This window comes from Hylobates moloch, unplaced genomic scaffold (genome assembly GCF_009828535.3).
Source record: "Hylobates moloch isolate HMO894 unplaced genomic scaffold, HMol_V3 SCAFFOLD_6, whole genome shotgun sequence".
NCBI classification, from domain to species: Eukaryota; Metazoa; Chordata; class Mammalia; order Primates; family Hylobatidae; genus Hylobates; species Hylobates moloch.
Window position 1 is genome coordinate 12,403,025 of NW_026652281.1, and position 27,330 is coordinate 12,430,354.

General features: G+C 44.7%; 1 protein-coding gene across 1 annotated transcript in view; it reads right to left on the minus strand.

The window, feature by feature from the left end:
* The window catches only part of VAT1L (vesicle amine transport 1 like), a 195,228-nt gene extending 170,345 nt beyond the window's left edge, over positions 1-24,883 (minus strand). The window contains exon 1 of the mRNA XM_032156367.2: positions 24,522-24,883. Within this exon, the coding sequence (XP_032012258.1) occupies positions 24,522-24,754 (233 nt within the window). The 5' untranslated portion in view covers positions 24,755-24,883. The remainder of the gene's footprint in view (positions 1-24,521) is intronic.
* Positions 24,884-27,330: the final 2,447 nt, after the last annotated feature.

Sequence of the window (27,330 nt, forward strand, 5' to 3'; positions counted from 1 at the left end):
CTCTTTGTTTGGACTATCTATGTGGTCCCTGTCACATGAAACCAAAAGATACAAACTCAAACGAACACCATAATCAATCACTCCCAATCACCCATTGGGACAGACATTGCTGACTCTACTTTTTTTTCTTCAGACAAAAATAACTTCGTTTGCTTAGAGATAATAAGTTATTTACCCAAGGCCACACAGATAGTAAATAGTGAAATCCATGAACTTAAAAACTTGAGTCTAATCCTTTTCTTTTTCTACCACAACAGAAAAAAACAAAACAAAGCAAAAAAACAGGGGCATGTCAATGCCCCTGTTTTGCACAATTACAGTTTCCAGTATTCTCTAAGGCAATATGATTCTTAGTTAGAATGTTTTTTGGGGGTGGCAATGACTATGCCTGATGACTCAGGCCCACAAATGGAGTAAAAATTTTATACAGCTCTGAAACATTTGAGATCATTGCAAAAAAAGAAATAGTGTTGGAAAGTACCTGACATAAAGTTCTGCCAGGTAATCCTATTTTTCTCAAAGATTGGTATAATTTTAATAAATAATCTAAGACTGTCTCAGTTTTCTTCCCATACTAAATTATTAGTCAGAGGCTAGGTTTAAAGAGTTATTATTGAGACATGGCATCTTGAAGGAATGAAGATAGAGGTTTGAAAAAAGAGACCCTGAAAAGCTCAAAACATAGAATGAGGGATCTGAAGACATGTGGGGGAAGATATAGGAAAATTGGGGGACAGTTCCTTAAAATAGGAACACTTTGTTATATTTGTAAGGTACAGCAAAGTTTACCAGGTGCTTTCATGCGTATCTCATTAAACTTTGTCACAAGCTGAGAAAAGCAAGAAGTGCAGATACCATTAATCCCATTAAATAGATGTGAACATTGAGCCTCAGATAAGAAAACTGACTTGTTAAAGGCAGCACAACAACACTGACAGTACATGACAGTGACAGAGCTGAGACTTGAGTAAAGGTCTTCCAACTCCTTGCTTATTGTGTATCCCATAACACCATAAAATCTCAAGTAAATCAAATGTTACTGAAATCAAGAATTTTAAGATTCAGGAATGGCAGGGCATGGTGGCTCACACCTGTAATCCCAGCACTTTGGAGCCCGAGACGGGTGGATTACCCGAGGTCAGGAGTTCGAGACCAGCCTGGCCAACATGGTGAAACCCTATCTCTACTAAAAATACAAAAATTAACCAGGCGTGGTGGCGCACGCCTATGGTCTCAGCTACTCAGGAGGCTGAGGCAGGAGAATCGCTTAAACTTGGAAGACAGTGAGCCAAGATCACTTCACTGCACTCCAGCCTGGGTAGCAGAGCGAGACTCTGTCAAAAAAAAAAGAAAAAAAGATTCAGGGACAAGAAGACTGAAAGGAAACAGATGCAGGTGCTTGGGTTTTAGTCCCAGTGCTGCCATCAATTAGCGGTGGAGTTTGGCTGAGTCTCTGAAGCCATCCCCAGTTCTCATCCTCTGTTTGTTTGATGGTCCTTTATCCTGTGGGCTCTGTTTCAAACATTATCAAAATCAAAGCTTAGGTAGAGAGGGAGAGACGCTCGGTGGTCTTGAGAAAAAGACATTGACTTGTATGCTTAGACTTTATATAGGAGTTAAAAGCTAGCCTTGGCCTCTACACTTTCTTTTCTGTTACCTAGTAAGTGAGGAATATCACCCTGTAAAGTCTCCTGAGAGATGTATAGCTGCCTTTATTTTTGTCCTACCAAAGTCAACAAACATTGCTCCCGTGATGATACTGCTACGTGTTAGGTATTAAGGGATGGAGTGTTTTTATCTCCATTTTGTGCAAAAGGGAGGTGAGACCAAGAAAGAATAGAGCACCTTGTCCAAGGTTATATAGTTCGTACCAGAACTGGGAATATGAGCCCTTTTTATATGGCTGCCAAGCTTGAGTTCTGACTACCAAGCTGTCATTGTGTGATCTATAAACGATGGTAGGCTGCTATGTCTTCTTGTCCCCAAAGCTTATCATTTGGAATACTTTTTTGGATATGCTAACAATATCAAATGAAGACACATTTGATTTCTTAAAAGACATCACTAAGTGGATGACAAAACAATCAGCCCAGCTATAGTTTATTAATTTTCCAATTTGAGGTTAAAAGTGACTCAAAAGAAGGAGTTTAGCAAAGAAGATACATGTAGCATGGAGATGCTCCCTTGTCTTCTACTCTCCTGGTGAAAAGGAGGCAGGGGTTGCTCATATGAAAAGATCTTAGGCCTCTTGCTATCCTGTTGTTTCCTCAGGTTGTCAGTATCCTCAGCATCAATCATGAAAATCCAAACAGTGTCAGATCATTAAACAAATCTCCCTCTTCCGAAACCTTCTTCTCTACTGATGCAGATTACAGAGCCCCATCCTATATTTTCCTATTATACTCAATAGAAATCCCACGTCCTGTTCTGTCATTAGTTCAATTAAGAGACAGACTGCCAAAGAATCTTCAGAAACCCATTGTTTTATTAGGTTGGTGCTAAAGTAATTGTGGTTTGTGCCATTAGTTTTAATACTTACTGTAGGGATTTTGTTAAGTATATAATTTGCTACAATATATATTCACGACTTTATGAAGACAGTACTTTTTCCTCAAATGTCAGCACAAGGATTGGCTTTATGGATCTTATAGTTTCAGTACAGTATATACATTGGTTATGTTTATTTCTTTGCATTAGCTGTTAGGAAGCTCTGAGCCAAATTTGTCACACTCATTCTCTATATCATCTTTGTTGTTGTTTTTGAGATAGAGTCTAGCTCTGTCACCCAGGCTGGAGTGCAGTGGCGCGAACATGGCTCACTGTAGTCTTGACCTCCTGGGCTCAGGTGATCCTCCCACTTTGGCTTCCCAAAGTGCTGGTAAGTGTGGGAAGTGCTGGGCCACTGTGCCCAGCCTCTATATCATCTTAGTACTCGACTTCATCTTAACCTCTGAGTACTTTGGAGCTTCCATTTTTTAAATCCTTAAACTCCATTACCAGTATTAGTAGTATTGTGAGTGGTTCTCAAACTTTATTATTCATCAGAATTTCCAGGAGGGCTGGTTAAAACACAGATTGTTGGGCCCCACCTCTGAGTTCTGGACTCAAGCAGGTCTGGGGTGAGGTGTTAAGTTTTTCATTTCTAAGTTTCTAAGTAATGCTGCTGCTGCTGATCTGGGAACCACATTTAGAGAATCACTGATCTTGTTTTATTTTTTAAAGCTAATTCAAGTCTTTTTCTAAATGAGACAGAGTACAAATTAAATGGTTAAATAGAAAGTAAATGAAAAGTTCTCATTGTCCTCTAGGGCAGTTGAATTTTTGATCTTAGTCCAGAGGATTATAGTTATCCTTGCTAGATTTCGTGCTATTAGATTAAGTTCATCATTCTCATTTGTCTGTCTTTTTCTTGAATCCTAATTCTTTCATCAAAAAAAATTAATTCTCCCTCCTGGATTTGTATCCTGTGAAAATGTGGTTATCATGACACGAGCTTCTACATCCAAGTTGCTGATAAAAATATCAGACAGGCTGCCCCGTTTCTGGTTACTAAGGATGTTTGTGAAGACCATGAAGGATGTCATGGAGGAAATTTAAAACACAAGACTAGCTGACATCCTTTCTTCAAATCTGGAGCTCTCATGATTCTATGAAATAGTTCCAAGACACCTTGAAGTCATGTGTAGTAAACTCGACAAAGACTATGAACCCTCTCTCTGTGGGCAATGGCAGTAGATCCCCTTCCTCCACCCACAGCAGCAATTGCTGAAAAGACGGCGTGAGCCTTGAGTACAATCACTTCTTTTAATGCAAGTCAGGATCATCACGACATTTATTTTTTTCTGAAAGTGCATATCCTGGCCCCAGCTCTGAGAGCCTCTTTAGTGAAAGCACACACTCTCATGTGCTGTTAGGGTTGCAAAGGACCACTTGAGTAGCCCAATGTCAGCTGTTCCCATGGAAAAAAAAATGATCAAAAAAGAATGGACTCTTTCTGAGAGGGCTGTCCTATAGGGCTTTGTGACTGTTGGAGGCATCCCTAAGAAGCTAACAGAAATCTGGCCATTCTAATTTCTCTGATGATGGAGGATGGGAAGGAAAAGAATTGATTTGTGGCTAGTAATTGTAATAGGTAACTTTTATGGGGCGCTTTCTATGTATCAGGCATGGTGTTGAGTGTCATTTCAGTTTTACAACAACCATAAACAATGCTAAGACATCAACAATATTACCCCCATTTTGCAAAGAACAAAACCAAGGCACATTAAGGTTTACAAAATGTTGGTTTTACCTGGCTTACATTGCTTGCAAAAGCAAGTGACGTAAATCCAGGGCCTGTGCTCTTCACTAATGTACTTTGCTCTCCTAGAGAAAGATCATGGCTCAGTTTTCCCAGTTACAAAGACAAGACCTCCCCACTCAACTAGCACATTGAGCACTCACTGTATACTAGGTAGCGGATGCCCAAAGTTAACAAGGGGCTCCAAATTCTCATGGGGAAACAGAATCATAAAAACTGATCACGGCCAGGCACGGTGGCTCACACCTGTAACCTTAGCACTTTGGGAAGCTGAGGCGGGTGGATCACTTGAGGTCAGGAGTTCAAGACCAGCCTGACCAACATGAGAAAACATCATCTCTACTAAAAATACAAAAAATTAGCCGGCTGTGGTGGCACATGCCTGTAATCCTAGCTACGTGGGAGGCTGAGGCAGGAGAATCGCTTGAATCCAGTAGGTGGAGGTTACAGTGAGCCAAGATTGCGCCATTGCACTCCAGTGTGGGCAACAAGAATGAAACTCTGATTTAAAAAAAAAAAAAAAAAAAAAAAAAACTGATCACAATACGATGACAAGTGGTCTTCCAGAGCAACAGTCCCAAACCTTTTTGGCACCAGGGACAAGTTTAATGGAAGACATTTTTTTTTCCATGGAGCAGGGGTGGGAAGATGGTTTTGGGATGATTCAAGCACATGACGTTTACTGTGCATTGTATTTCTATTATTATTACATTGTAATATATATAATGAAATAATTATACAACTCAGCATAATGTAGAATCAAGTGGGAGCCCTGAGGTTGTTTTCCTACAACTCGATGGTCCCATTTGGGAGTGACAGGAGATAGGGACAGATCATCAGGCATTAGATTTTCATAAGAAGTACACAACCTAGATCCCTCACACGTGCAGCTCACAATAGGGTTCATGCTCCTGTGAGAACCTAATGCTGCCACTGATCTGACAGGAAGCAGAGTGCAGGGGATAATGTGAGTGACGGGGAGTGGCTCTAAATAGAGATGAAGCTTCACTTCCTTGCCCACCAATTACCTCCTACTTGGTGGCCCATTTCCTAACAGGCCACAGACCAGTACTGGTCTGTGGCCCATGGACCCCTGTTCTGGAGTGTAGGCAAAGTGCTCATATAGCCACCATGGCACATGCTAATGTACAATATAACCATGAAGTCAAAACATCAACCTCCAGAGAGTTCTCCCCAAAGAATTATTCCAAGTAGTCCTCTGCAATCACCAAAGCTAACTTTAGATCTTTAGCTTTAGCTTTCTGGCTCCTCCTCAAGTGGGTTGCTTGACCTTGGGCCTTAGTTTTTCCATCTCAACAATGGGATAGTAACGCACCCACCTTATGGGGTGTTGTGTGGATTGCATGTGACAGTATATGTAAAACAGAGTACCTCGTACACAGTAAATGCTCAACAAATATAAGCTGCTATCCACATCACTGTCGTCACTGTGACACAAAGAAAATGCCATAGGTCAGGTTCCCTGGGAAACAGACTCCGAGACTGAGATTTGCAGCAAGAGGTCTGATAGGGAGTGTTCTAGAAGACAACTCCTGGATAGGCAGGAGGGAAGCTGGACTGGGGACGAGGAGAAGTTGAACTCTGATATACAAGTAGAGAGGTCTCAGTCCATCCTTGCAAAGTTCCAGGCATAGCATGGTTCATTGAGTAATTCTGAATCAAGGCATGGGGACTGGGCCTTCGCACCCCTGCATCAACCAGTCAGGAATGAGGGCTGGCCCCAGGGAGGGGGTGCAGCCTTGGGGAAGGAGACTTTCTTTGGCTGAGAACAATTCCTCAGGAGAAACCAGCTGTGAGCTGTCAGCTGCCATCATTCCTGGTAGCTGGGGGAGTGAGCACTGAGATTCTAAAAGGATGCTTTGGGGAGGTGCACACTAGCACCCACTACAAAAAGAGTAGTGTGATCTCCCCTTTCAGGATTTATTCCCTTGTGATCACAGAGCAGCTGTCACTGATGGTGAATTTTTATGAGGCTCCTTTGCACGGCAGTCCTTGAGGAGGAAAGATCTAGTGGTTCTTATAACAAATGGTGCAAAGGCAGGAAAGAGAATGAGATCTTTAAATAAAAATCTGAAAGAATGAGAGGAAGGGGAAAGAACCTGCTGCGATCAGATGCTTCTCACAGGAAGTATCCCTTAGGAATGGGCGTGCCTCTTGCTCCCATTCTCTCAGCCTCTCTGGCCTCACCCCACCTTTCCACGGAAGGGAGAAGACAGCACAGAGTGGCCATGTCTTGATTTCTCTCTGGAGCCACCAAAGACCAGCATCGCATGGAGAAACAGTCCATTTTTGCTACGATATGACAGCTGTTTCCTAAGACATGGCTGCTGATAAAAGTAACATTTAGTAAAAACAGTTGTTTCCATAGAAAAAAAGGAAGTGAAGATTAGAAAAATAAAGAGATCAAGCCGGGCATGGTGGCTCACACCTGTAATCCCAACACTTTGGGAGGCCGAGGTGGGCAGACCAGGAGGTCAGGAAATCGAGACCATGCTGGCTAACATGATGAAACCCCGTCTCTACTAAAAATACAAAAAACTTGGCCGGGCGTGGTGACGGGCGCCTGCAGTTCCAGCTACTTGGGAGGCTGAGGAGGAGAATGGCGTCAACCCAGGAGGCGGAGCTTGCAGTGAGCCAAGATCTTGCCACTGCATTCCAGCCTGGGTGACAGAGCGAGACTCCATCTCAAAATAAATAAATAATAAATAGAAAAAGAAAAATAAAGAGATCAGGGAATTTAAAAGGGGGGCAGAGGCTCAGTGCGGTGGCTCACACCTGTAATCCCAGCACTTTGGGAGGCCAAGGCGGGCAGATCACCTGAGGTCGGGAGTTCAAGACCAGCTTGACCAACATGGTGAAACCCCGACTCTACTAAAAATACAAAAATTTGCTGGGTGTAGTGGCAGGCACCTGTAATCCCAGCTGCTCAGGAGGGTGAGGCGGAAGAATTGCTTGAACCCGGGAGGTGGCGGTTGCAGTGAGCTGAGATCTCACCATTGCACTCCAGCCTTGGCCACAGGGCAAGACTCCATCTCAAAAAAAAAAAAAAAAAAAGGCAGAGACTAAAGAAAAAATAACACAAAAAGTAACAAGCAGATAAATACATGCAGGATTGGTAAACTGCTTGGGGAAAATCTATGAAAAATCACACTTCAGGGCTTTCTATGTGTCTGTGGGAAGTCGGAGATCACAACCCTGGCGGAGAGGCAGGCATCAGGGAAAACACCATCAAATTCTCGATAGGAAGCTTTACCAGACCTCTGCCTGGGAACTTTAACCAGCCCTGCATTCGTGGCAGCCTTTGCCAGCTCTGGGCAGAGCCAAGCAGACCTCGTGCAAGGCTTTGTGCCAAGCAGACGCAGTAAGGGAAGGTGCGCTCTTTGTTTATTCTGCTCTCGTCTTGCTGATAATGTGTTCATCAAAGCACTTAACTCCCAATCCATGCGGGGTCAAAGAAGCAGATGTTTGATTAATTTTCTCATTGCCCCAGAACTGAAGCTTTTGTTTTTGTTTCTTAATCTCAATTGAAAACTTGAAAATGTTTAGGAAAATAGGCATTGATCTCAGAAAATCTTGGGCATAAATCTTCTTTTTTCTTTTTTGATTTGCTCAAGTGCCAGTTTTGTTATCTCAACACTGTGAGAACAGACTGACACAAATTTGCTAGGGAAGAAAAAGTTCACAGCGACCAAAGCAAGGACACTGTTTATGCAAATTTCAGATGGCAGCTCTTATTTGAGAACAGCCAGAATTGTCTCCAAGAGGTCTTAGGATTCACCTGAAGAATCCACCTGTGTTCAATCAGAGGCTGGAAAGGATATGTTGGGATGCTCAGACTCCCCTCCCACACTGCTGGCCCATGGCTCTTGACACCAGTCCCCTTGGTGAGCAGTTCCACATAATCCTGTCCACCCTCTCTAACCACTATTTTAAGATAAACAAGCCACTGCAGCCACAGGAAACATACGGAGTTTTCCGACCCATCTGATTTTATTCATAATCTACCACTTTACATTAGTAGAGCTGTCGTAGCCCCACTGAGATCCCTTTCCCCATAACATATGCTGGGAGAAAACTGGGAGAAAAAAGTTCTCTTTGCACTGGGACTTGCTAAATTTGTACATGGCTGCTGGAGCTAAAGACCACCACCTTTTCCAGCCTCAAGAAGGAAGCTCAGGCCGGGCGCGGTGGCTCACGCTTGTAATCCCAGCACTTTGGGAGGCCGAGGCGGGCGGATCACGAGGTCAGGAGATCGAGACCACGCTGAAACCCCGTCTCTACTAAAAATACAAAAAATTAGCCGGGCATGGTGGCGGGCGCCTGTAGTCCCAGCTACTCGGAGAGGCTGAGGCAGGAGAATGGCGTGAACCCGGGAGGCGGAGCTTGCAGTGAGCCGAGATTGCGCCACTGCACTCCAGCCTGGGCGACAGAGCGAGACTCCGTCTCCAAAAAAAAAAAAGAAGGAAGCTCATTGTAGCAGGAGCACAAGATGCCAACTCATGAGGACAGAGAGGAAAAAAGATGGAAGGGGAAGGAGAGGGGAAAGCGTAGAATCCCAGGGACAAACTCATCGTGATGGCCAGCATGACTGAAATAAGGACAGAGAGGAGGGAGGATGCGACTTGGCAGTGATGATGCGGGTAATATAGCTTGGGATACTGTTGTACGAGTTCTTTGTTTCTACCATGTCTAGGAAAAGAAATACCTTCAGATCATATGTCCAAATTAGTATTCAAAACACACCTCAGTAGTATTTCCAACACAGAACAAAACGGCCAAGGAGACATATTGAGAATTTAAATGTCTAGAGCCAGTTTTCAGCAGAAACAGAAAAACCAGGTCCGAAACCATCCAAAACAAGCACCCTCAGATGCTGAGACTAACTCTTTTGACTTTGAGACCTGGAGTTATTTACTCTCAGCCCTTCCTCGGGACACAGCAGGAGGTATTTATTCCTAAGGTTCCTGTAAAGGTTAACATCTTTATGCTCCATGTTTGATGTTGACCAAGGCATTCACTTCAATCTGGTGCTCGGCAGTGACTGGTTGCATAGAACATTTAATGTCATCCAATTTAAATTCAACAGACCCATCTGTGTTTTGGGGCTTGGCTAGGCACTAATGTCACAACAGTGACAATGACATCTCTGCCTTCCGGGACTCAGAGATCAACAAAGGAATGACTACATAGCATGACAGTTCCATAAGAGGAGGCTGTACAAGAGTCACAGCTAGCATAGAGAGGGTAGTTCTTAAATCACGTGACTGGGATCAGGTTCTTCTCACAGAAAGTATCACTGAATGGGTGTGCCCCTTGCTCCTGTTCTCTCAGCGTCTCCAACCCCATCTCACCTCTTCACAAAGGGGAGAAGATAGAGTAATGATGGTTTGATTTCTCCTCGGAGCCAAAGACGAACAGAGTCCCTATAGAGAAATAGTCCATTTTTCCTACAACATTACAGCGATTTCCTAAGACATTACTGCTGATAAAAAGAATGTGTAGCCAGGCATGGTGGCTCACGCCTGTAATCCCAGCTCTTTGGGAGGCTGAGGCAGGCGTATCGCGAGGTCAGGAGATTGAGACCATCCTGGCTAACACAGTGAAACCCCGTCTCTACTAAAAATACAAAAAATTAGCCAGGCGTGGTAGAGGGCGCCTGTAGTCCCAGCTACTGGGGAGACTGAGGCAGGAGAATGGCCTGAACCCAGGAGGCGGAGCTTGCAGTGAGCCGAGATCGCACCACTGCACTCCAGCCTGGGCAGCACAGCAAGACTCTGTCAAAAAAAAAAAAGAAAAAAGAAAAAAAAGAATGTCTAGTAAAATGGTTGTTTCAATAGGAACAAAAAAGGAGGTGAAGACTTGAACAGATTCGTCCAATAGAACCTTCTGGAATGATGGAAATGTTCTGTCCCTGCTGCTCTCCAATATGGTAGCCACTTGGCCAAATGTGGTATTGAACACTTGAAATGTAACTAGTGTGACTAAGGAACTGAACTTTTAGTTAAGTAATATTTAAGTCTAATGGATGCTAAGGAGGAGACAGTAGTAGCATCTATACCCTATTATCTTCCCTGTAGACTATGAGCAACTTTAGGGCACAGGGCTTGTCTGAAAATCCACCTTTCAATGTTCAGTGCTTAGCACAGGGCACATTAAAGGCTGGCAAACAATAATTTCTCCACTAAAGGTGTAAGTAGGAAAATACCTAGGAATGATTTGAGCCCTCTTCTTTCTTCTCGTGAAAGAAATCTTTGCTTGGCTGCCGGCCCTGCTGTGTCCGCTGCTGTGATGGTGAGAAGAAAACTGTGAAGATCAAAGGCCTGCTTGATTGATGCACCTCTTAAAAAAGCAAGGATTTACTCCTGGAAGATTAAAGACTAGATATGAAGGGTGAATAAAGATTGCCAAGAAATGGCAAGAGCAAGGTTTCAAAGTCTGGAAGAGTTTGAACAGAGCAGGGGAGAGTTTGGAGGGAGCAGCAGCACTTATGGGATGTACACAGGAAAAGAAAATGTTTGAGAAGTTTTGTCCGTGCCATGAATGGATGCAACTTTGGTGTGTGTGTGTGTGTGTGTGTGTGCGCGCGCGCGCGCGTGTGTGTGCCATGAATGGATGCAACTTTAGTGTGTGTGTGTGTGTGTGTGTGTGTGTTTCAGATGGGGTCTCGGTCTGTTGCCCAGACTGGAGTGCAGTGGCGCGATCTCGGCTTACTGCAAACTCTGCCTCCTGGGTTCAAGCAATTCCCTGCCTCAGCCTCCCGAGTAGCTGGGATTACAGGCGCCTACCACCATGCCTGGCTAATTTTTGTATTTTTAGTAGATACTGGGTTTTACTATCTTGGCCAGGCTGGTCTTGAACTCCTGACCTCGTGCTCCACCCCCCTCGGCCTCCCAAAGTGCTGGGATTACAGGCATGGGCCACTGTGCCCGGGCAACTTTAGTGTTTTCTAAGGGACTCAAGACTTTCACAGTGCTTTTCAGTTATTTTGGAAGCTGGGTCTCCATTCAGGAGCAAACAGGCCCGGCTATCTTAAGGATACAAAAGGAAAAAAGATGACTGGGAAAGGGAAAGAAAACTGCTAAAAATGCAAAAGGAAGTTGTGGAGTTTCCCACATGTGCTGCTGGCTGAGGACAGAGATGCTGAGGCTCAAAGCGGTGGGAGGGTGAAAATTGCCTTTGCCATTCATTTCCTATGAAGTAGTAGTCCCAGAGACATGGACTGTCTGTCTCTCCTCCGGGGTCAGACAGAGAAGGCCTTCAAATCTGAAAGGACTGTTTCAGGAAGGTGGGCGCATCGATGGCTGCGTCATGCATCCTCGATTCCAGCTGCAAAACGTTGAGTCAGAGTTTATTATGAGGTCCCCAGTCGGAACAATTTTAGTGAGTTTAACTGAGCGGATAAAGGGAAACCAAATAGAAACTCATTCAGACCAATCATAGGTATGGTAGGTTTACTAGCTCCCCATTAGCTGATTGAACTAGGTGTAGCATAGATAAAGGAAAGGCATTTCTTTCTGATCCTAGATGAGGGATGCTTTTTTTTTGTATGAAAGAGTGTACTTTGATGGATAGTCTGCTCAAAGGTACAAGTGTGCCTGTGTTGGGAGGAGGGGTAGGAGTATGAAGAGTGCAGTTTGAAAGTCTCATCAGAGCTCCTTTGAATCATATGGCTCAGGGTATCTGGGCCAGTGGGGCTGCCCCACAATGTGTTCATTTGCATGAAGGGCAGCTATGTATTCTGGGAATAATAACAAACCTCATCCTAAGGGAAAAGTGAGTTGGATTATATAGGTCTGGATGAAGCAGGTTGGTACACGACGCTGAAAGGTGGGATTCTGACTGTGGTTTGTTTGTCAGCACTGAAGGAGTTTTTCAGTTTCAGGGCCTCTTGTGTAGAGCAGAACAGTGAAAAGCATGAGCTTTAGAAATGAAACAAACCCTGGTTTGAAACCACCGTCTCTGTAGCTTGTTTGTGTGATGGTTAGCAAGTTCTTTCGTTTTCTTGGTTCTGCTTCTTCACAGGTAAGATGCTTGGTATCATAGAGATCACTATAAAACAGTATAGAGCTTGTGGTACTTGAAAAGTACCCAATAAAGGCTATTATGGGGCCAGGGGCAGTGGTTCACACCTATAACCCTGGCAATTTGGTAGGTCAAGGTGGGCAGATCAGCTGAGGTCAGGAGTTTGAGACCAGCCTGGCCAACGTGGCAAAACCGCATCTCTACTAAAAATACAAAAATTAGCCAGGTATGGTGGCATATGCCTGTAATCCCAGCTATTCGGGAGGCTGAGGCAGTAGAGTCGCTTGAACCTAGGAGGTGGAGTTTGCAGTGAACTGAGATCGCACCACTGCGCTCCAGCCTAGGCAACAGACTGAGACTCTGTCTCAAAAAAAAAAAAAAAAAAAAAAAAAAAACCCAAAACAAAAGGCTATTATGATAATAGTGAAATATAATTAATGTATCTTTCCTATTAACTCCAAACAGTGGGAGCATTGAATATACAAGGTAGCGTGTGCTGCTTTGTAACCTGCACTGGGCGGAAAGTGTGCCACAGCACAAGCAGGGAGCCTCACTTTCTATCTGGAACAGGGAGAAAATGGGGACATATTCTGGGTGGCCTTAGTGTATGGCAGTGGGAAAAGAACAAGGCAATAGGAAAGGTTCAGGATCATCTGGGGAACCAGGAGAACTGTGTTTCTGAGTACCTGTGCAACACCTCCTAGGCAACCCTTGAAACTCTCTGTGGGTATTGAAGGGTGCAGTTTGGGGGGCCTGATACCTACGAAGGGTAGGAACAGAGTCGTGGAAATAGGGTTTATGATTTTAACATCCATGTTGGTCAGCCTTAGAGTCCCCAGGTATACATGATAATCCCATGTATTGCAGGCATGCTTGAATGGTTTTGCTCATGGAATAACAGTCTTTGGGGCTACATGGCAGGTTCTGTCTAAGAGCTTTGGTCTGTGGCACTCGATGGAGCCAGATGTCAACAAGGACAAAATTACAGAGCATCTTGAGAAGTCAGAGACCCACATTTCCTAGGCTAGGGAAAGTAGTTACTCATTTCTGCTTCTAAGAGAATAGACTGTGTTAAGGAGAAGTAAAATTCCTGAAAACATAGTCCTATGAAAACATAGTTTGGTGTCCTCCCAGGTTCTCACTCGAAGATCTGCATGCGAGAGGCCTTAGGAGAGATTTAGGTTCTTGTAGGAGAAAGCTGAGGTGAGGAAGGGAAGCTTGAGTCCCACTCACCAGGAATGGCCACTGTTTGTATTAGGAAGGTCATGTTTACTAGAAAGTCAGAAATATATTTACTCGTTCTCCAGACTTATTGAGTGCCTACTGTGAACCAAGCACCATGTTTGGCATTCATGATGCTTGGCATCATGTTAACTGATCACAGAGAAAATTCCCAGAATTTCCAAGATTACCAAAAAGATTTACAAGACGATGGGCCTCAAAGTTGAAAATATATGTTATTTAATGTGACTTAATAACTGTGCTGAGAAAGGTTCTGTCACAGGAGAGGGAATGGACCTGACTTCTCCAGTTCCCCTTGGATTCTTCACTTTTTACTGGATGAAGAAGAGTCTTACATCCACTCATGATGGCTACCATTTAAATTAGTCCCATGTGCTTCTTATCCCCCACTTTCTGGTAATTGCTCTCCATTCCTTTTGGGGTATTTACCCTCTCCTTTTCCCCCAGTATGCACACACACACACACACACACACACACACACACACACACACCCACCATGTATTCCAGTGGGGCTGTCAGACATCATGCTCACATTCTTTTAGACCAAGGTAAGACAGCATGAGGCACAGGTGTGGTCAATCACAGCTCCTCATTTTCTTAAGCCAGACAGAGAGGGAGGCAGTGGAGAGGGAAAGAGATGGAGAAAGTGGGAGGGAGAAAGGGGGAAAGATGGAGGGAAAAGAAGGGAGGGAGAGAGACAGAGACAGAGAGAGAGAGAGAAGGAGGGAGGGAGAGACAGAGGGAGAGACAAGGAGAGGAGGAGGAGGACCAGGAGAGGAAGAGAGGGAAAGAGATCTCCAGGGGCTGGTACGTGATTTGCAAAGGACCAATCAAATTCCTTCCTTAATACATGAAAACTGGGAGAAAAAAAGTTCTGTTTGCACTGGGGCTTGCTAAATTTTTACACGGCAGCTGCAGCTAATGACCACTACCTTTTCCAGCCTCGGGAAGGAAGCTCATTGCAGCAGGAGCACATGAAGCTAACTTATGAGGAGAGAGGATAAAAGATGGAAGGGGAAGGAGAGGAGAAAGCCTAGAATCCCAGGGCCAAATTCATCATGATGGCCACCAGGGCTGACATAACGAGAGAGGGGAGGGAGTAAGGGGGTGGCCTTCCTGCCGTCTGAAGATCTCTAAGCTTGGTCCAGTTTCTAGCACACAGTAGGAGCACAGTGTATTTTGGTTCCATTTCCTCGCTTGTCCCTTCAGGAATTCATCTTGATCTTCTTGTATATGTGCTGTCACAGTGGCACATCCCGCTTGAGCTACTTTTGATGTCAGGGTTTTGTGGTCTTTGGAGGATACAGGTGGAGTCTGAATGAGGGACTCCATTCAGAAAACTTTATGAAGCATGGAGGGACTTTTTAATGTCCTATTTCTTTCTACCTCCTCCCCACCATTAATATCTATCAAACACATCTTATATGACACACACACTTCATTTATTCATTCATTCAACAAATATGAAATGTATCAACATCCTTGCTAGGCACTTTAGCTGCATTATCTTTTTCTTTCCCCACACAAAATCTTTTACCCCATACATGCTATTATTATATCCATATTACAGATGAGCAAACTGAGGTTTCAAAAGACTTAATTATTTTTCCAAGGTTTTACATGTTGCTAAAATTGTTAGAGCCTGGATTTGAATTCAAGCTTGTTTTACTTCACACATTAACTATTTTAAAACCAAGAAGCATACTGCCTCTCATCTGGCTTGGGTGTATGGCTAGTGCCAGGTTAAGAAAGGAATCATTGTCATCCCTTGCTCGGCAGATAATTATCCTGCATTAGGCTCTGGGGACCACAGTTATTTAGAGAAGTTAGGAGTGAGAGGACCCAATGCTTTGGCTTCGGGTTCTGTTTGGTGAAACATTGTTTAGCATGTCCCTGGCTCCAGGAAAATTCTGGGGATGAGACCTCAGGGATCATTGACAGGAGACTGAGGACAGATGCTGACTGCATTCTCTCATCAAGAAAATATCACGTTCAAAAATAAAACAGCTTCTTTAACTGGAACGTCTATTTTGTCTCCTGGGCCTTCAGACATAAAATTCACTCATTTTCATACCATGGCTCCAACCGATTTTCTGTATGAGATCACACACAGAGGAATCAAACTAATTTGAGATTACATGCTCGCCGCCCTTTCCTGTGAAGAGTCTCTTCTTTCTAATTACACTTTTTCTTCTGTGACAAATGCCAAGATGTCCAAAAGGCTCTCTCTTAGGAAAAGGAAGTCCCAGGAGCTTGGGGGTCACTGGGGCACTATTTCTTCATGCCTGGGTGAGCTCTGCTGTCAGTGCTGAGTGTGAGTGATGTGTCCAAAGTGTGGGATTTGACTCCTTTGAATGAGAGTGAATCAAGCTCCAGAGGCTGGATTGTCTATATACACCCAGCTAGCAAAGAAATCCCTGCAGCAACCCATGGGTAGGGATGCAGGGGGCTTGTGGGAGGGCAGCAATAGATCAGTCCAAATCCATTCCCAACCCTGGAAGTTGGGTGGCTTTGAAAGCCAGCATCCTAAAAAAAGGAAAAAGAAAAATTGCTGGGCGCGGTGGCTCATGCCTGTTAATCCAAGCACTTTGGGAGGCTGAGGCAGGCGGATCACCGGAGGTCCGGAGTATGAGACCAGCCTGACCAACATGGTGAAATGTGTCTCTGCTAAAAATACAAAAATTAGCCGGGTGCGGTGGTGCATGCCTATAATCCCAGCTACTCAGGAGGCTGAGGCAGGAGAATCACTTGAACCTGGGAGGCGCAGGTTGCAGTGAGCCAAGATACCGCCATTGCACTCCAGCCTGGGTGACAGAGCGAGACTCCATCTCAAATATAAAAAATAAAAATAAATGTAAGGGTACAAGTGCAGTTTTGTTGCATAGATATGCTGTGTAATGGTGAAATCCAGGCTTTTAGTGCACCCACTGCCCCAAAAGTGACCACTGTACCATTAGGCAATTTTCAACCCTCATCTTCCTCCACCCTCACACCTTTTAGAGCCTCCAATGTCTATTATTCTACTCAGTGTGTACCATGTCCATGGGTACCCACTTCTGAGTGAGAACGTGCCAGATTGGACTTTCTGTTTCTGAGTTATTTCTCTTCGTATAACAGCCTTCATCTCCATCTACGTGGCTGCAAAAGACATGATTTCATTCCATTTTGTGGAAAAGCCAGCATCCTACTCTCTGTTGGCAATGTAGTTTAGTGTGAGAACCGCTAGGCAAGAAAACAAGAGATGGCAATTCATGTCCCAGTTCTGTATGTAAAAGCCCAAGTCATTTAGGAAGAAACACAACCTTTATTGAGTACCCACCCTTTGCAAGGCACCGTCAAGACTTCTACAGACACTCAGCTAGTCTTTGTAACAATAAGTAAAAGTGTGTATCATTAACAAAGTGAGGAAGTAGATACGTTGAAAGTGATATTTGCTTAAGATCACACAGCCACAGTGAGGTAGACTTAGGATCTGAACCCAAATCGATTGTAGCTTCTCACTATTTCTACTCCATCCCCGAGTCCCAGCTTTCTCTCCTAGAAAACATGGATGATAATTTCAGTGACACCTACCCCATGGGGTGGTGAAGATCAGATGAAAAGCTGAGGTACATAGTAGGCTTTGTCACTGCAAAGATGCTGCAGATGGATGGTAGGGTGGGTGCAATGATCAGTTGCCATTCCCTTTGCCCATCATCAGCCACCTGCCGTTGGTTTCTCACTAGTCCCTATATAGTTGAGATCTGGCTGCTATTCATGGAAACCTAGTATATGTCGGATGTTCTATAAGGTTGTATCTCCATTTTGTAAGTAAAGCAAATAAGACTTAGAGAGCTAAGCAACTGGCCGGGCGTGGTGTCTCATGCCTGTAAATCCCAGCACTTTGGGAGGCCGAGGTGGGCGGATCACCTGAGGTCAGGAATTCGAGACCAGCCTGGCCAACATGGCGAAACCCTGTCTCTACTAAAAATATAAAAATTAGCTGGGCGTGGTGGCAGGCACCTGTAATCCCAGCTACTTGGGAGGCTGAGGAAGGAGAATTGCAGTAGGCGGAGGTTGCAGTGAGCCAAAATTGTGCCATCGCACTCCAGCCTGGGTGACAGTGCAAAACTCTGTCTCAAATTAGAAAAAAAAAAAAAAAAAAAAAAAAAGGGAAAAAAAGGGAGCTAAGTGACTTGCTCAAACACGAATGGTTAATAAAGGGCAAAGCAAAATTTTAACCAATGTCTGCCTGAAACCAGAGCCCCAGCACTTTCCAAAGGATAGGCAGCTTCTTCCCCATCTGCACTGATTCCCTACCAATGCTAATTAACCAACTAGGTGGAGTGAATGAATTTTTTCTGAATGGACCCGTCCACCTTCATTCCTGCTCTTCCTTCAGGCTCTTCCTTTTGATCCCAGGTTATTTTTAATTCCATACTTTTGACCCCGCAAAAGGTTTAATCCTGAGGAGATACCTACTACAAACAAGTCATCAGAATTATGACAAGCGTTGATTTTTAGCAAATTAAAATGTTCTAAATGGCACATTTTAGCTATTTGTTATTAAGCTGTTAATAAGCTGTTAAGCTATTTGCCATTTACTTCACTTTTATTTCCTGAAATTATTTCTACTTGGATGAATCCTATTTCATGTAAAATATTATTATAACAAATCTTAACTTCTCAATCTTTTCCCCTCTCCACTGTAAATTCTACCAATTATTGCTTCCATTAGTGAGATTATTCTTTGATGGCTATTATTTTTTTAGCACCAGAATGGAAAAATTGGAAGACAGGAGTATATGAAGATACGGATTGAGGGAGAGGGGACACAAAACGGAGAGAAAAGACAAATGCTTCTCTATTGATAGATCAAAATATTCTCGGGGGCAAGATGGCTAAGTATAAACAGTGGGTTCAAATGATGGGGTCAAAACATATTTCTTTGTTCTCATGAGATAGAAGAATCACTGATTCTAGGTTTCCTTTCCTCTTCAAATTGCCAGAAAAGCAAGAAGCCTATTTCATTATTGGATAAAGAGTGGATATTGTCACCATCGCAGGTCCTCATCAGCAAGGACTCAGTTGATGTGAGAATGCAAATTTCATTAAATAAAAATGACCCCTGAGCTAGCACTTCCATGTTCTCATCATCAAATGAGGCTTAAATATGACTCAGCATGGAGTCACCCTTTCCTGTCAAATCCTGACGCTTCCATCCAATACAGTGATTCAGAACACATTATTCCAATCTCCATGTCAGAGTGGCTCCTGGCTTGGCATTAGAAACCCTCTGAGCAACTTCTTAGTTTTACAAAACATCTGTGTCATTTAACCTCACGGACACCACTTGTTTATTTGAATAAACACAGGGAATATCATGTTGGCCACCGTTCATTGCATCAACCTTACTAGTGACAGTTTAATGCTCTGTTGTTTGGGGGTAACTTATACTTAGTTTGCCAATGTAGCAATGGCCTGATCAAGGTAAAGGAGGCAGAGGGAGGAGCTCCAATATCTTGAGTGGTTCAAGGAGTGGTGATTGTGGCTGTGTTTAATCAGCATGGGTGTTTTGGGTCAACAGTCATAGTAACTCCATCTAGATGGATCCCCCAAAGCATCCCACATACTGTATCTCACAAGTGTAGACAAAATGGATGTAGTGCATAAACGTAATGGCCGTTTTGGGGTGGGAGGCAGGATAGTACTGTGCAATTTTGAACCTTGGCAGTTGTATTTCAAATCAGTCAAATACATTCATGGCTCTTTCTCTGTATTCCTGTCTCTGTGCCTATCTGCCTCTCTGTGTCTCTTGATCTCTCATGATTTGTGTGTGTCTCTCTCTCTTTTATGTCTTTGTCACTGTGTCACTCTGATTCTCCAAAATGTAAACAGCCATTTGGGTTTTAGGCACACTTGGGTTTTCACATGGCTCTTCCACTTAGCAGTCTGTGAACCTGATGTGTCTGTGAATGTCAGTTTCCTCATCTTTAACTGAAGATGGCAATACTGATTTTGTTGAGTTGTCATTAGGATGAAATGAAACAAAGAGTGTATTGCAGCCAACTCAGTTCCTGGCTCATAACAAGCGGTCAATACACGTTTGTTCCTTCCCTATCTCTAATTTACTATACCCTCGTGACATATTAGAATTCTACCAATCTGGTAGCTTTCTTCTGATGTGGCCTGCCCTCAGCCCATTTTCAGATCAGCCAATGGAACCATGACTGGCTGGAACCATTTTTCATCCACTTGGTCTCTTTCCAGCAGTTTCATGTAGCCTCTTGCTGTAAATCACTCTGGGAAAATAAATGTCCCTAATCCATTAGTGCCCTTCTACTGCAAGCCAATTTCAACCACAAACCAGACAAGGTTTGTTAATGGCCACTTAAATACATTCCTGCAGCCCAACCTGGAGACCCTCTGCCAGCCTAAAATCCTAGCAGCCCCTGTCTAAGAGACACTCAACTGTGACAAGACTGATACCAGCAAAGGCACAGTTCTGACTTGCATCAGTTAGGGGCGAACCATACGTCTTGGTTTGCCTAAGACAGTTCCAGTTTATGATTGTAGCTTCTCCTACATAGGAGTAATTATAAATAGTGCCCCTTTTGCTTTCAGAAGAGGTTGTTTGTTTGAGACCAGCCTGAGCAACATAGTGAGACTCTGTCTCTACAAAAATTAGCTGGGCACGGTGGCACACGCCTGTGGTCCCAGCTACGCAGGAAGCCAAGGCAGGAAGATCACTTGAGCCAGGGAGATCAAGGTGGCAGTGAACCATGATCACACCACTGCACTTCAGCTGGGGTGACACAGCAAGACCCTGTCTCAAAATATAAGAGTTCCAGTTTGAATAGTAAACTATATAAGTATCTGTGGCAACCAAAAGTAAAAGTTTAGATAATAATGGTTATCATTTTTTGACTATTTGCTAAGCACCAGGCATTCTTATAAAGGTCTTTGTATATGGCATGTCATTTAAGCTTCATTACAACACTATGAAGAGGGATGCTGTTATAAAATGGATGGTCCATTTCATAGTCCAGGAAACAGACGTTTGTTAACATGTTTTTAACAACAACATGGCCAAAGCCAACCAGAAGGCGTGGTTTGTACCTCACCCAGATCCCGTCTATGGTCAGCACGCCCATCCCCAAACTGCTGGACGTGTTGGATGCTCGAGCCTCAGAGTCATCCCTTTCCCTAGAGAATTTTGCTCAGTCAAATAGAAGCCACTTCTGCTTGAAAGGCTCAATGTCCCCACTTAGGAAGTAGCCCACAGCCAATGACACACAAGGCTCCCTCTGTTCCTTGCTTCAAGGTGGGACTGACTCTGCAGTGGGATCCAGCTAAGACCACATGCTTGCTCAACTCCTTCCTCTTCCCTAGCCTGCTTCCCTTGCTCCCATAGTTCTAAAAGCACGCTTTCAATAAACCACCTGAAAAAGGATCCCTGTGTCAGGCTCTGCCTCCAAGGAGCCAGACCTAAGACATCCAGTTAGCAAGTATCAGAGCTGGGACTCATGTCTAGGAGGCTCTCTTAATCACTAAGCAGATGTGACATGATATTGCCTATATTGTATACATGATTAAAATGATGGCCTCCAAGTTGTCAGGTCACCACGCAGCATATATCACATTGGTCTAGATATGGCAACGACAGCCAAAACGAATCCTACTTATTGAATGCTGATAGCACACCAGTGTCTTTCTTGCATCTGATCCTCTCAACAATACCATGAGGTTCATTTTATTATCCCCACTTTACAGATAATGTATGGGAAGTTTGGAGACATTGAGACACATCCCCCAAGGGCATATGGATAGGAAGAGATGAGGCTGAAGCTTATATCCAAGTCCATCTTTTTTCGAGGACCACATGCTTTTTCCACCTGGTCACTTAAACCTCTTGTTGCATAAAATATTCCATGAATAATTTGTGAAATCGATCTGCCATCAAAACTGACATTTTAAAAAACAATTTAGACAGAAGACTGCTATCACTCCAACCTTGACCCCAGCAACAGTTCTTTTTGAGCTGCATTTGACCAAAATGTCTATACTTTCTGGAGAAAGCCATACTACTTTGGGAATAGCTAGAGAATATTCTCTTAAGCCAGACACAAAAAGAGCAAAGGAACCATCTTCGGTGGAGAAAGGAAAGAAAGTGAGACTACATGCTCAGAGGGGAATCACATGTGCTAATGCTTTTCCACCAAGGGAGACAAAATGGAATAAAAGGAAAACAGCAAAAATTTAAGGAGAAGCAGATTCAAATCCTAACTCTACTATTGTGTGATGTTTTTGGCAAATTACTCAATGTTTCCAAGCCTCAATTTGCTCTTCTGTTCTGTAGGAAAAATACCCATCTCATTGGTCCATTAATGAAAAAGCGTCAATGATATAAAATAGATATTTCTTCCTGCCTCATCTCTTCCATTTTCATAAAATTTATAGCCAACTTGGAACGTCATTCCAGGTCTAACTAATACTGGTTCAAATGGACTATGCTTTAATCCAAGCAAAAAGCATATCCTATTATGACAAAAAGGTTTCTATTAAAAATAGAGAGAAGATAAATGGGAGACCATCATCCAGGAAGCCATTGGCTGATTCATAAAAATACAGAATGAGACATCCTGGATCCCAAGGCTAAAACTTATAATCAATGGTCATGTCTGGCCAGCCAATCCCAGCCCAGAGGAGAAGGAGCTGCCCAGTGGGTCATCTTTACAAGCCTGTTACAATCCTTCCTTGTAAAACCATTAACTCTGCTTCCAGCTTGGTGAAAGGAAAATCAATCTGGGCTGTTTGCAACACTGTATTCCAAATGTACCTGCAGCCTGGTTGGCTTTCTAAACAACTAGGGTGGGGGAAGTGCAGTGATTTCTGTGTGTGTGTGTGTGTGTGTGTGTGTGTGTGTTAAGCTCCACTGAAGAACAGGCTTGCACATCTGGCTTTGAAAATCAATCTCTTGGCCTTCATCTTGACATTTATTATTTCAAAATGCTTCAGTTCCTATCAGCAATTATGCAGTTAGCATAAGACTGGAAAACACACAACTATGTGTACTGCAGATGATGCTCTTTCCTTTAAAAAGTAGTTTTATCATTTTCACTCTCTGAATATGTACTCTGACATAGAATCCTAGAATCTCATCCTCAATTTGGATGAAGGGTCATAAATTACATACACATACATATGCAACTGTATATATAATTGTATATAAGAATATGCACACATATGCATAGGTGTGTGTATACAGGTAATTTTTTTTGATGAAGTGGTTAAGGAAGGAGAGTTCTAAATGCATGGTTTTAATTGTACTAAGCAAAAGCTCTTCCATCAGCAAGAAAAATAATGACCCAACAATCCTCCTCCGAGCTCTTTCCTCAATCCATTCATTCAGCGATAACTTATTTAGGATGTGCAGTGTGCCAAACAGTGTGGGGTGGGGGAGTGGGCTGGTCTTTGGGGATTTAGCTGCGAAAGGGCAGATATAAGCTCTCCTTCTGGGATCAAACAACTTGGTTCAATAAGAGTTCATTGTACAGGATCCCCTGGTTTGCAAAAGCCTCTTCCCTTACCCTGAATTCCCCACAGAGACCCACGAGTCGTGTTCAGAGTCAAACCTGACCAGCTGCATGTATGAGCAGCAAGGCAGGGATCAGCGGCTGCTTCTCCCACTAGCTGCTTTCTAATCTGGCCGATGAAACCTGCGTCTGTTCTCAAGGTGGTGAACAGGAGGGGACTCTCCTATGCATTTCTCGTGCCTCTAGATGAGGTCCAGATATTGGGTTTTTGATCTAACCTAGGAGCTCGTGAGCTGGCTGCTGCTTTGGAGAGCAGTATGTACTGGGGGGCTCTAAAAAACAGATGGGAAGGAATAGGCTCGTCTCACCGTGATAATAGCAAGTTCCCCTTACAAGTTTAACATGCAAACCTAGCGTTGGGTCCAGTCCGCCTCTGCTGGGTAAGCCCTTCCCAGAACGTCAGGGAAATTACAGTGCCCGCACACAGAGAGGCTTAAACTCTCCCCGTGAATCTCAGCTGAGCGTGAGGGCCTGAAGAAGTTCCCCCAGGGGGAATGGGGAATAGAGGGCAGCTTAGAGAGCTGAGCTCCTTCTGAGATGGGAGCAGGAATTCCGGGGAGTTCCTGATCAGGGTTTTTTTCCCTCTCGGAGAAACAGAGGATGGAGAGGGGCATGGAGGGGGTTGCGCTGCAGCGCTGGTCTCCACCCTCACCAAGTTTGGGTGCAAGGTGCCGACCCTCTTCCTTCCTAGTTCCTTTCCCCATCAGGCTACGGGGAAGAAAGTGTGCAGGAGGCAGGATCCAGCCCTGCACCCTGTCCCAGGGCCCTTCAGGACAACAGCATAGAGGGGAAAAAAGATCATGTATCAAATTCCCGGCCAAGCCACTTAGTGGCAGCTGACTGATCTTGGGCAAATCACTCATTCTTTCTGAGCGCGGCTTTCTTACCTGTAAAGGGATCATGATGGCACCAGACTCATTATGTCCCAGGAAGTATTAAATAAGATCGCACGTGTAAAACTACCAACGGCGGCTCGCACACAGTGGGCTTGCGGTTCTTAATACATATATTTTTAATTCTGTTAAGCATCAACCCCCCTGTGCGGAAGCTGAGTTGTGCTCTCAGCCGGAGAACTCCCGTAGCGCTATCTTCCAGACCCGGGGTGCTTGGACGCCAGCATTCTCCCCGCGCCCAGGAGCTCACATTCTCCTCCCGTCACCCCTAGGTCTGGCTTGGGGAGGCCACCCCTTTGCATCCTCCCCAGCTTTGGCCCGGGGAGGCTCTGAGACCCGGGTGAGGGCGCGGAGGGGGTGCGCGCGGCGGTTCTACCCGGGCAGCATCCCAGCGGCAGCTTTCCCAACCCCTCCCCAGCGCCCAGCGCGCAAAAAGAGAGAAAGCGAGAAAGGCGCGGATACTGGACCAGGCTTTGACGCGGATCTTGAGCTCGCCGTCCTGAGGCTCGGGCATGGCCTTCCTGGAGAGCCGCAGCTTGTTGAGCCCCCCGAAGCCGGCCAGCACCACCGCGCGCATCTCCTGGGCGTCCCCGAGGCGGTGCGAGCCATCGCCGCCGCCGCCCTCCGCCGGCTCCTTGCCTGCCTCCTTCTCGATCATTTGCTCCGTCTCCTCCGCCTTCTCCACGCCTTCCTTGGCCATGGCGCTCGAGGGCGCGGGGCGCACGGGCTGCGGTGGCTGCGGCGCTGGGGGATTGGGGCTCCTCTCCCGCAGGTTCCTCCTGTTGAATGTGGGATGCTCGGCTGTGCAATGGCTGCAGCCTCTGCGAGCGCCGCCGCGGTCCACAGTCTCCGCCGTAATCCTCACAAGAGCCGTGCCCCTAAGCGCTCCACCCCCGCCCCACCCTTCTTTCCTGTCCCAAAGAAGCCTCAACTCCAGTTCCTGAAATAGTCCCAAATTAGGCTCGGGATCGCGGCCCCAAACGCAGATTTGCCGAAGATCTGTGACTAAAACGAGCCTAGAGAGACCACCTTGTCATACCCCTCCCCGTGGGCCCAGTACTTGGTTATATACGGCACAGTCTCGGGTGCCTTGAAATGGACTGAGACGAATGTCTGGGCCTGGAGGATGCCTTCCCGCGACAAGGTTGCCCTCTCTCCCTCCCATCTGCAAGGCTGGGCGGGATAGTCGGGAAATTGGGTGGTTTCTCAAACAGCCAGTTCTGGGTGGAAGGGCGGAGAGGTTTGGGAAGCAGGGAACTAGAGATCCCGCTCACTGCCCTGAAGAGTCCAGTCCGGGGTCTTTTCACTCCAGACCTGCAGGGTCAGCTGGGATGCTCTTTGCTGGGTATCACCAGAGGCTTCCTTACGACGGCGAATTCTCACCACCCACACCATTTCGGGCTATTAAAGAGGCTTCAGGCAATAATCTTGTACCAGAAAGGATCTTGTTCGTGTTCTGATCCCCAGAAGACCAATGTGTACCCGCTCCCCAACATGCACGCACATACACAGAGTAGTAACTGGCGTTTTGTTTTGTTATCAGGCTCTTTGAGAAAAAGAGCTCATAGAAAAACTTGGATTTGCTGAAATAAAATGATGGGGGAGGAGGTGTTTTCCTAGGGGCAGTTTAAAGAAAGAGATGCAGTTGAGGAAGTAGGTCTATATTCTATTATAGTTGCTATGCTATTGCCAGACTTGAGATCTTGGGCAACTCATTCAACTTTTCTGGGCCTCAACACCCTCATCTATAAATTGGGTACATTGATTTTTTTTTTCTGTATTGTGTGAAGTGCTGGGGTGGATATGATTTCAGTGAGACATGGTCCTTGTATTGGAAAAGGTCAATTTCAGAGCATGAGGCAGGAAGGGCACAGTCAACAAATGTGGTGCAATGAATGATCTAAGTGCTACCTCTTCTCTCCCCCCATTCTTCTTGTGCCTCACTGCTTTAAATGCCCTGGTGTTCTATTCCTTAAAAAAAAAAAAAGAAAAAAGAAAGAAAGACGATTGCCAATTTCCCTCCTTCCACAGGGTTCTGCACCTGCTGTCCCCTTGGCCTGGGGTATGTGTTCCATCTCCTTTATCTGGTGTTAACTCCTACTTCATTCGCACCTCAAGGGTCCACTCCTTTTGGGAGGCACTCCAACCTCCGGATTGGTATCCTCCCTGACTATAGACACTTATGTCCCTTTGTAGCTAACTTTTATATGTTTACCTGATAATATCTGTTTGCTTTATCCAACTGTGAACTTCATGTGAGCATGAGCTATTTCTACTTTTATCCAGCATGGTTTTCCCAGGGCTTAATACATGATTGGTACATAGTAGAATATGCACAGAGACAGCCTGTTGAAAAACTGGTCCAGAGAGTTGGAGAAGTTCTCATGGAGGAGGGAACATTTGAGCTAGACCTTGAAGGATGAGGCAGGCTCTTCTGGCAGAAAAGGTCACAAGCTCATTCAAATACATAGAAAGGTAACAGGTAAAAGGGCTTTTGAGATGCTGGTTTGTTCTATGTAGGCAGAACACTGGCTGTATTTAGCAATCACTGGAGATGAGGCTGAAGGGTTGATTGGGACCAGCTTTTGAAAGTTCTCACATACCAGGTTATAAAATTTAAGACATAATCACAGAGGCAATTGGTGACATAAAGGCTTAAAAAACAAAAACATGGGAAGAGCATTACCAGAGCTGCATTTTAGGATAACAACTTTGACAGTAAGTGGGTGATGGATTAGATGATAGAGTTACTGGAAGCATCGAGATCAGTTAGAGACTAAGCGCAGGCAAAAAAAAATCCCCAAAAAGAAACAAAATAAATGAGAATGGTCCTAACTGAGGCAATGGCCGTGGGATGGAAGGAAGAGGGCTAAAAGAAGCCTGAATAGGGCTTGGTTAGTGAATTGAACATTATATTGTGAATCCAATTGTCCAAATCATTTGTCTTGTTTACATTGTGAGATATAGTGTTTAGGCTGGCTTCTATCCTTAAACAAGAATTTGAACACCCGTGGTTTATGTTGGAAGTAATCCCAGGAAGCTCTGGCTGGGAAGTAGGAAAGTGAGACAGAAAATTGATAGTACCCAATATGGGATGTATTAATAAGCAGATTACCGCAGTGGACAATTGGAGCTCGAACCCGCAGGGGACATTTGAGAGACAGTGTAGAACAAGTCTCAGAGTTGTCTCACCCAAGGAGTGAGGACATAGGTATTTATTCACTGAAGTCTATGCTTGATTGGCTGAGAACTGTTCCTGGAATTGTTAACTCCTTG